Source organism: Coptis chinensis, chromosome 7, assembly GCF_015680905.1.
Source record: "Coptis chinensis isolate HL-2020 chromosome 7, ASM1568090v1, whole genome shotgun sequence".
NCBI classification, from domain to species: domain Eukaryota; kingdom Viridiplantae; phylum Streptophyta; class Magnoliopsida; order Ranunculales; family Ranunculaceae; genus Coptis; species Coptis chinensis.
The window spans coordinates 5,007,052-5,017,178 of NC_141462.1; the positions used below are offsets into that span (position 1 = coordinate 5,007,052).

A 10,127-nucleotide genomic window follows, 5' to 3' on the forward strand; every position below is an offset into this window, starting at 1 on the left:
TTTTTGTTTGCTATGGTGTCGACCAAAAATATTTGAATTGTAAATGCTATGGACATAACACTTATTACTAGTATTACTACAATGAATTTCATTAAATAGAATAGAATCACAAACAAACCCAATTACCATTTTGTTTTATTGACCGAAACAATACAGAAGAATATATATCCAATTATTCACCTTAGACAAACTTTTGAGCCACTCCAATCAGTACTACTAGAATACTGGCATACTGCTAGCGACGGGAATGCTGAGAAAGAAGACCCGAAGCAGCCAAAACCTGGAAGAAGGAAGGACAGAGAAGATGAAATTTGAATGGGAAGATGAAATTGGAGTTCGTAATATGAAGATTTTAGCTGAGAAGAGGAAGATTTGAATTTATTTCAGTGGAAAACCAAGTCAGAAATTTTTTTCCCCCGCCCCAAGAGACCTCCGGACGTTCGGATAAATTATCTGAAATAAAGAAGATTATAATTATTCCACCAAGTGACCAAGACATCATCCTCTTCTTTTCATTAAGTTGTTCTGTAAATTCTTTGCCATTTGGCCATAGGCAGAACACGACCAGGACAATATTTCAAGTTTGAGTTGGGCAAACATTTCCCATAAGTCCAAAAAAAGTAAATCAAACTTGCATGAAGTAGATGATTAAATTTCTTGAGGTCAGGTGGAATCTTCATCGGAATCTTCATCTGCACGAGAGATTGCCTCCATTATTTTTGCATCTGCTGCTTCATCGGAATCTTCCATTACCTATATAAAGTCATCTTGTATGAGTTGAAAAGAAGAATATTTTGTGCCAAAAATAAAATTGAGGTGGATGAAACATAAATAAAGAAAGTGGAACAAGGTTTAGCACTTCACCTTCAAAAGGGTTTGCAATTCGGCCTTGATTCTTTGGTCGTCCCACTCCAGCTTATTGAACCACTCTTGGTCCGTAATAGTAAATTCTTCAAGTTTGGGTACACTGTGAGTACCCAGGGGTAGTCTCTTCAAATTCGAGCAGTGACCCACATGTATATATTTTGCGGAGGGCCAATCAACAACAAGTGAATCGCTTCCACTGAAACTTAACAGTTTTGGTAAATCTAAAAGACCGAAATAATTCAGAAGAGGGTGACTGGCCTTGTCTTTCTCTACATCTCCACTCTCCATATCACTGTCATCTGGAAACAGTATCTCCAAAGCGGAGCAACTTTCCACATACATCCTTTCCAATTTGGAAAGATGTTGAAATACTCTCAATGGGAAGAGGTGCTTCAACTTCATGCAATTTCCAATAGTCAAATGTGTTAAATTATGGAAAATTGGAGAAGGTGGCAAGTAACAGAGTCGGGTCGAAGACGACCCCTGCTCCACGCCATCTCCCTCATATTGATCGACACTTTCCGGTACAAAATCACGACAAGGTATAAGAGTGACTAATTTGCCGCACTTTTCTACGGCTAACACCCTTAAATTAGGGAATGATACCTCAATTTTATCAAGCTGTAGCACATTCTCAATCCCCTCACATTGTAAATACAAGAAGATTGTTTTCGGTAACAACACCTGGATCAAATGTGAAATTGAAATTGATGAGAGTGTAAGGAACAAATTTCTCCGGAATTCCGTCCTTTCCATGTGGTACCTGAAGTATGAAATATCGTGTTTTCCCAGCGAAATTTTAAATGGACTAGCATCGTTTTCTGAAGAGAATTGGAGATTTTCTATATAATTTCCAGAGAATTCTTGTAACCGAAACAACCTTGATATAACTTTCGGTGAGATGGTTGTATAAGGCGTGGTTGTTCTTAAAAAGTTCAACGACTTCAGACTAGTTAGCCTACCCATCTCTTCTGGAAAATTTTCAATTCCAGATTCATTAAGATAAAGTATTTCAAGGCGGTTAAGTTCTACAACTGGGGATATATTCGTCAGCTTATAACACCAATTCATACGAAGCGTACGGAGGTTTGTAAGGCTTGAGAGTGATGCTGGAAGTGATCTAATATTGGTGTTACTTAGATCTAGAGTCAAAAGGTTTGTCATTTCTTGAAAAAAATTGGAAGGAATTTCATCTAAATCATTGAAGCAATTAAAAGATAAGGTTAAGAGGTTTGGAGCTTTAATCTGAGAGGGGAAAGGATGATACCTAATTTTTGTATCCATCAATGACAATCGCTTGCATTTTTCCAACTCCATATCTGGCCACTCGTCAAAACTCATTTTAGCTTTAACAATGAATTCATTTCTTTCTTCACATGCAATTGATACTGCCACATCGCGGACGACATCATGCATCATAATGCGTCCATAGTAGTTTTTCAACAACAAACCTGCAGATGTAAGCTTCTCAATTGTAGCATGCAATCTGTTCCTTGCCTCCTCGAAAGTGTCTACATCTCTAATCAGCTTTTCTCCCATCATGTAATCAAACAGCACATCAGTTGCGATCTCAAAGTCTTCTCGAAACATGCAACAAAATAAGAAGCACATTTTGGTGGTCTCATCTTGCATAAAGTTATAGCTCAATCTTATGGAAGCATTGACAGGCTTCATCTTTTCAGAGATTGACTTCTTTAGTCGTGCTAGTGTATCATCCCAAACAGCAATTTTGTCCTTGTTTCTCAAAGCCAAACCCAAGGTAACGATTGCCAAGGGCAAACCTCTACATTCCTTTACAATGTTTCCAGCAACCGTTTTGAAAAGATCGACAACACCACCAGCTTTACTTCGAAATAGATTCCATGAGTCTACTTCCGATAAGACTTCAACTTCAATCTTTTCGTCCATTTCCATACTTTCACACACTTGTTGGATCCTTGTTGTGAAAATGACCTTGCAGCGATTTCCCGCATTTTTATAAGGAATGCCTACTTTAACTAAATCCATCGGCTCCCATACATCATCTAAGCACAAAAGAGTCTTTCTTCCTTGATTAAGTCTCTGCCACAGTTGTGCTGCTCTTGTAGACCTGAGATTTCCTGTAAATTTCAGGTCCAATTTCTCTGCAATAGCATCTTGAATCTTTTCCAAGTCGGGCGTCTGAGACACGACAACACTCGCAAACTCATCAAAGAGTTTCTCCTTTTTCACTTGTGCCATTATTGCTTGCATCAACATGGTCTTGCCAACTCCCGCCATCCCGAATATCCCAACTAAACTGATTTTATCATTTTTCAATGCCTCAATGACTTTCGATTTAGTCGCCTCCCTTGATGCAAAATTTTCAAAACCAACAATAGGCTCGGGTCCATAGCTTTGAGCAGGCATAGGGTCGGACACATTATTTTCGTCAAACTTAGACCCCTCTCCCAAGTGTTTCTGTATATCAACATTTTTCTTTGCTGCTTTTCTACCAAGACTGAAACGAGAGCAAGTAACCCACCCTTTCCACCAGCTATTAATATCTCCTGCTTCGCTTTTTAGCTGTGTTGCTTCTTCAAATAATCGATCTGCCTGTCGCAGCCATGTCTCGACAGTCTTCCTTATTAAATGGTTATTATTCCGAGCTGCATCGACCCAGGACCGAACATCTCTTCTATTTGCTTCTAGTGTATCAATATTGTCACCGAGGTTTTTGATATTTCTTTCGAAACGGATAATATAATTAAGCTCACGTTCACCATGAGTAATAACAGGCGCGGTTACTCCTCCAGCAACGGCACTGCCGGCCTCCATTGTAGTTATCTGGTGTGATTAAAAACTACAAAATGATGAAATGGAAGATGTTTGGAAAGGAAGAGCTTATTAGTTGTTTGCTTGATGAGATACACATATTTGCCGAGAGAGCTCTTTTATAAACGGATGCTATGTTAGGAACTTAGGATATTGGCTGCAAAAAAAAATCGTACGGAAAATAAAATAAAAAAGGAAGTAAAGTAGCAAGAAACGCTTTAATTATTATTTTCTCTCTCTTCTTCGCTTTTCTGGCTTCACTTTTCTCTTTTTTACTTTTTCTCTTTTCCTTGTTCTCTGACATTACCTTCCACTCTCATTCTATGACAGTAATTTTATAACACCCCGTGTTTTTTTATACGTATTTTTCTATTTAATTAATTAAATAATTGTTTATTTTAAAAATTGGCCGGATTGAATTTCGGGATACGATGGAGGGCTTGGTTTTGGCCGTCGGTGTTGTTGGGCTTGGGTTTGGGACCAAGTATATAAACACACCGATTCGGAAAATAGGGTTGTTCGAGAAAAATAAAATATAAAAAATAAAAATGAGAAGTTAAACCGGTTTCTTGAGAGGTAGAACGACCGATTCGGGCTAGAAAAATTCGTCCGAAATTAGTTAAGGTGAGTAGGCTAATCTTTCTTTCTGTTAAGAAAACTATGTGATTTAATTATATATGTGTTCTACTAGTAATTTTAGTTCTTTGATTTATTGGAACGTTAAGATGAAACCAAGTATCGTTAGTTTGATCGATCATACTGTGTTACTGCTATTGCGAAATTATCCTTATTGTCTATATACCTATATATTTCGTGTGGTATATATATGTGGATGCTAACTGTTGGTCATTCATTAGAAGTGCTTTAGAAACCCAGACGTGTCAGAACTTACTACACATTAGATAGCTACGGGTAATATCTTCGGGTATTCATTTTTATTTTTGGTGAATGGTTTCCGGGTGGCTATCTAAAGTTATTGTTTACTGTTAAGGTAATAAAACAAGATGGGGGGCCCGGTTGATGTTGTCAGATCATATTAGAATGTTTGGAATAAACTCGCTGACCACTATTTTGATTAATTTGATTGTTGACTATACTTTGTTTTATATGGGTGAGTGTGGTAGAAATAACTGTTGGTCTTTGGGTTGGTGTGGCCTGCTTTTGAGATGTCAGACAGTATAATTAAGCTTAAGCTTTTCCTGGTAAGGTTCGGTTATAGCTGCTGGTACTCTTCTTTTGCTAATGATATTAGATACACTTGGTACTATTTGATGGATATATATACCTGATAGCTACGGGTAGTATAAAATACTATTCGAATAATTAAATGTGAGAATAAATGAAATTACTTGAGGGTTATAGGAGTATATATTTTTTCCTGTTCCATGGTTTAATATTTTGTGGGTTGGTTTTATAAATTCAAATGGGTCAGGTTATAATTTATGAACAATAAGTTTAGATTGGGCTTGGGCCGAATCAGGCAAGTGGGTTTGAGTGATTTTTGGATATTCACTCATGGGTTTAAGTTTAGATTGGGCTTGGGAAAGGCCAAGGGTTTTGGGCCTTAGTCTTTGGGTTTTTGGTTAGATTGACTGTTGACCAGAGTTGACTTTGACTTTGACCACTTGACCCAATTTAACTTTTAACCCGGATTATGATTTGGGCTATTAAGATAGGTCTAGGACTATTAGCATACTTGACTTTAGGCTAAGACCTCTATATATACGTGTGTATGTGTATTAACTACTATGTGATTTTGCAGTATTTTATGATATGCAACGTTATGACACTAAGACATCCCTGAAATTAATAACGCGTAAATAAAATATACAGGAAACAAGATACTCCTTTGTTCTCGAAAATAATACACGAAATAAAGTTCTATAATGCGTAAACAAAATTACCCCTCTTTTAGAACTCTCCACGCCTAAAATTTTATAATTGAGTTTTATGACTGTTGATGCCATATGTTAGGTGGGCATTTATTGAATGTGTCATAAATGGCCCGTTAGCGTTATATAGGGGTATTCATTGAATGTGCCATGAATGACCCGGGTATTCATTGAATGTGCTATGAATGACCAGATTGTTTGGACTACCCAGAGAGGAACTAAGGTATTAAGCCTAGCATGGGTTAGTTGTATTCCTTGAGTGTATGCGGGGAATGTAGGGTTGGGTATTCCTTGAATGTGGCGAGGAATGACCTAAGGTACATAGGTTGTGAAATATGTGTATAAGAAAAGTAAATGATTATTTGATAAGAGAAATTGATTTGATTATGCGAGTGTATTTGGGCTTGCATTGGAATACCTATAGGATATCTACATATAGTATATAAAATTGCTAACTTTCTTTTTGGGGAGGGTAGGGCGTAATAACATTTTGTGAGGGGCGGTCCTACCCTTATCTGGATGATGGATATCGGTAAGTTTTAATTTAATGATTTAGATATTAAAACGAAAGTGATTTGAATGAGTGAAAATAAATGGAAGTCTTGCTTGGGGAAGAAGCTATGCCGGTTGAAATGACGGAACTACTTGTCTTCAAGCTGTAAATGATTAAGTTATGGGAAAATATAAAGTGATTGTTTGGATAATTAAAGTATGATAATGTTTATATGTGGTTAGTCTACTCATACCAGCAAATTCAATTCTTTGAACCATGTTTGCTTTGTTTTGGTAGCGTGGGTGTGTTGTTCTTGGGAACATAGGTGGAAAGGCGGTGGAACGAAGGGCGTGTGATGGGATTCTCTTTGGAGCGGTCCGGGGAGTTTATTCTATTAGGTCCGTTCTTTTGGAAGTATGTAATAAGCGTAATTTCATAATCATATGGAATGAGAATAACGATGTTGAGGGACTGTTATTCTTAGAATTTTTATATTGGTGATTTTTGAATGGAAGAGAGACATTTTGGAGATTTTTTGTTGTTAAGATTATTTATGATGTGGGTTTTAGGTTTTGACATGTGTAGTATCCATTTGGCGTCATAGCTTTGGGTTTTAGACAATTGAATATAGTGATGTTTGAGATATTTATATTTCAAATATTCATTATTTTAATTGTTTAGAAAAATCGGTACGTGGGATATCGAGCTTAGGTTAGCCTAGATTTGGAAGGTCTAGGTGATCCGGAATGTGGTGATTGGGTGTGTTTGAGTTTAAGATGTTTGAAGTACTAATAGAAGTTAGTTTTGTTAGGTGATGGCCGGAGATGACAATGGCGCGTTCGGATGCTTGGAAGTAATACCATATCCGCTAATTTGGGATCAATATTAACTTTCGGTTGGTGCAAACTATTGAGAGGGGGTCAACATGCTAATCTAGGAGATCCTTTTGCTAGGAGAAACAAGGATTTTGTTACTTTAGGAGGCCGAAGTTCAAGGGGAGAGAAAGGGGCCATTGATCTTTGAGAAATGGGTTACTATGTGTGAGTCCGTGTTTGCTAAGATGCAACTCACCGAGGTGAAGCGAGGAGTTGGCTTCTCACCGGTTGGAGGGTCGACTTTATTTTGGTGGAGGTCTATCAAGGATAATGTGGATGTGCGAGAAATATGACTTGGGAGGATTTCCAAGTAAGATTTGAGGGAAGGTTTGTTCCTAATGCTATTAAAGAGCAATTAATTGAGGAATTCTTTTCATCGACCCAAGGAGGAAAAAAAGCATTAGAGTATGTGACTAAGTTCAATGAACTATCGAGGTATGCTCCTATCTAGTGGATACCCAAGTAAAGAAGAACCGAAGTTCATCCGTGGACTAGAGCCATATCTATCGAAGTTATTTGATACCCTTTGATTGAGAAACTTTCGATCGTGTGTTAGATTTGGCATTAAGATATGAACAATTGGACAATAGACCCGAAATGAGAAGATTAAAGAGAATGCCCCAAAACAAGCCCTTTTACACCTTATTTCTAGTCACCACGTCAAAGGGCGGAGAAAAAAGTCAAACATCACCCATATAATAGGCAAACAAGTAAGCATGTGGATAAGGACGCTGAAAGTGCTTACTAAAAAAGAGATTTGATGGTAATTGTTTGAACTGCTTGGGGAGGTTGGACATACTATTCGAAGATGTTCTAAAACCAAATGAACTAGTAGGCAAGTGTTATAAATGTGGGCCGGTTTGGGACACTATGGGAAGAAGCACCAGACCGGGTTAATGTTAGGTATGTTTGAATTTGTTGTTTGCTAGTTTCCTTTATTGGTACTTAGCATATAAGCAAGTATCGTATGATTATGAAAATAAAATCTTTGGTTGTTTTAATAGTTAGTTTCTTATGAAATTTATAATTGAAATTGTTCAAAGATGTTATAGTGTTGTTTTCATAACAGAGTTTTGATTTTAAGTAAGTATTGGTTAAATAAGAAATTGGTATTTTAAAATTTCATATTTGAGTAAATTGGAATTATCCAAGGAATAAGGAAACCCTTTTGATAAAGGTTGGATTTGAAATATTTGATATTGTCCAAGTTATGTATATCGTTGGTGTGTGATCCAATATACATAACATCTCTTAGTATGCATCGTTGGTGTGTGAACCAGTGTATACTTGCATATCGTTGGTGTGTGAGCCAGTATGCATACCACACATCGTTGGTGTTTGATCCTATGTGATGGTAGAGAGTTAGTATGCATCGTTGGTGTGTGAACCAGTGTATACTTGCATATCGTTGGTGTGTGAGCCAGTATGCATGCATCACATTGTAGGTGTTTGATCCTATGTGATGGTGGACATAGTGTAGGCCGTTGATAATATGAATCAGTCTATACGTTTTATTTTTTTATTTTCGAACATGTGGTGTTTGTGAGACACTGAGAGAAATGTTGATATATGTGTAAACACCAAGATGGTGGATGAAACCTATGAGTTTTTAAACGAAAAGTTTTGACAAGGAAGATCGTTGAAAAGAAAATTATTATATATATATTTATTTTTAAACGCCTTGGATTAGTTGGGAAATACTAAGAGTGGAACTAACTGCCTCGGTGTGAAAGGAACTACATTGCCTTCTTAGTATGATTTAACTTGAAGAATATGGGTTTTGCTAAATTGAGAAATAATGATTTTAATTAAGTGTTGGCAATTGAAGAAAACTAATTACGTTTATTCGTTTGAGTTGTGTATGCTAGCGTATAAACATATTTCTTGGGTTCTATACCTATAGACACGCTTTTAAAGTATGTGATTTGCATAGTAGTATGCCTATCTATATGATATTGTATATGTGTATTCCTTTTAAAGGTGTGTATACTTAGCATATACGCATATGTCTCATTTTATTGGGTGTACTATGATTATTGGGTGCAAGCTGTAAATGATGTGTTAAATTTAATCTCCCTGTTGATATGTTATACCTTATTACTTAAAGTTTAGTTGTTGGGATATAAGTTGTTAACTGTATACTCTGTAAAGATTTATTGGTTGACGTACTGTTTGTTTGGTTAATCTACACTCTACCTTGAATCTCGGGACGAGATCCTTTTAAGGTGTGTATATTATAACACCCCGTGTTTTTTTATACGTATTTTTCTATTTAATTAATTAAATAATTGTTTATTTTAAAAATTCGTCAGATTGGACTCGGGATACGTGGGCTTGGTTTTGGGCCCGAGTCGGTGTTGGGCTTGGGTTTCGGACCCAAGTATATAAACACACTGTTCTGGAAAATAGGGTTCAGAGAAAAATAAAATATAAAAAATGGAGGCAGAGAAAGAAACTGGTTTGCTGGAGAGGTGGAGCACGACGATTCGGGCTAGAAAAATTCGTCGAGCTGTTAGTTAAGGTGAGTAGGCTAATCTTTCTTTCTGTTAAGAAAACTATGTGATTTAATTATATATGTGTTCTACTAGTAATTTTAGTTCTTTGATTTATTGGAACGTTAAGATGAAACCAAGTATCGTTAGTTTGATCGATCATCTTTGTGTTACTTGCTATTTTTGAAATTATCCTTATTGTCTATATACCTATATATTTAGGTGGTGGTATATATATGTGGATGCTAACTGTTGGTCATTCATTAGAAGTGCTTTAGAAACCCGTGACGCGTGTCGAGAACTTACTACACATTAGATAGCTACGGGTAATATCTTCGGTATTCATTTTTATTTTTGGTGAATGGTTTCGGGTGGCTATCTAAAGTTATTGTTTCTTGTTAAGGTAATAAAACAAGATGGGGCCCGGTTGATGTTGTCGATCATATTAGAATGTTTGGAATAAACTCGCTGACCACTATTTTGATTAATTTGATTGTTGACTATACTTTGTTTTATATGGGTGAGTGTGGTAGAAATAACTGTTGGTCTTTGGGTTGGTGTGGCCTGCTTTTGAGATGTCGACAAGATAATTAAGCTTAAGCTTTTTCTGGTAAGGTTAGGTTATAGCTCTTTGGTACTCTTCTTTTGCTAATGATATTAGATACACTTGGTACTATTTGATGGATATATATACCGATAGCTACGGGTAGTATAA

The 10,127-nt window shown here is 36.6% G+C and overlaps 1 protein-coding gene and 1 long non-coding RNA gene across 2 annotated transcripts; both read right to left on the bottom strand.

Moving 5' to 3' along the window:
• Positions 1–487: 487 nt before the first annotated feature.
• Positions 488–1,203, bottom strand: LOC147485446 (uncharacterized). Its single transcript, XR_015202943.1, has 2 exons — positions 865–1,203; positions 488–753 (listed from the first exon to the last, which is right to left on the bottom strand). It is a non-coding gene; the product is annotated as an uncharacterized LOC147485446 (long non-coding RNA).
• A 251-nt stretch (positions 1,204–1,454) lies between these two features.
• On the bottom strand, positions 1,455–3,745 carry LOC147485447 (disease resistance protein At4g27190-like). Its single transcript, XM_086573522.1, has 2 exons — positions 1,631–3,745; positions 1,455–1,551 (listed from the first exon to the last, which is right to left on the bottom strand). The coding sequence occupies exons 1-2, from the start codon at positions 3,661–3,663 to the stop codon at positions 1,455–1,457; spliced, it is 2,130 nt and encodes a 709-aa protein (XP_086429648.1). The 5' UTR covers positions 3,664–3,745.
• Between the last annotated feature and the right edge of the window lie 6,382 nt (positions 3,746–10,127).

What these genes read in the sequence shown, in the direction of transcription:
- LOC147485447 (XM_086573522.1), bottom strand. Translation starts at nt 3,663, where the DNA reads ATGGAGGCCGGCAGTGCCGTTGCTGGAGGAGTAACCGCGCCTGTTATT. An exon ending in CACGATATTTCATACTTCAG is followed by an intron (nt 1,552 to 1,630) that starts GTACCACATGGA and finishes CATTTGATCCAG; the next exon opens with GTGTTGTTACCGAAAACAAT.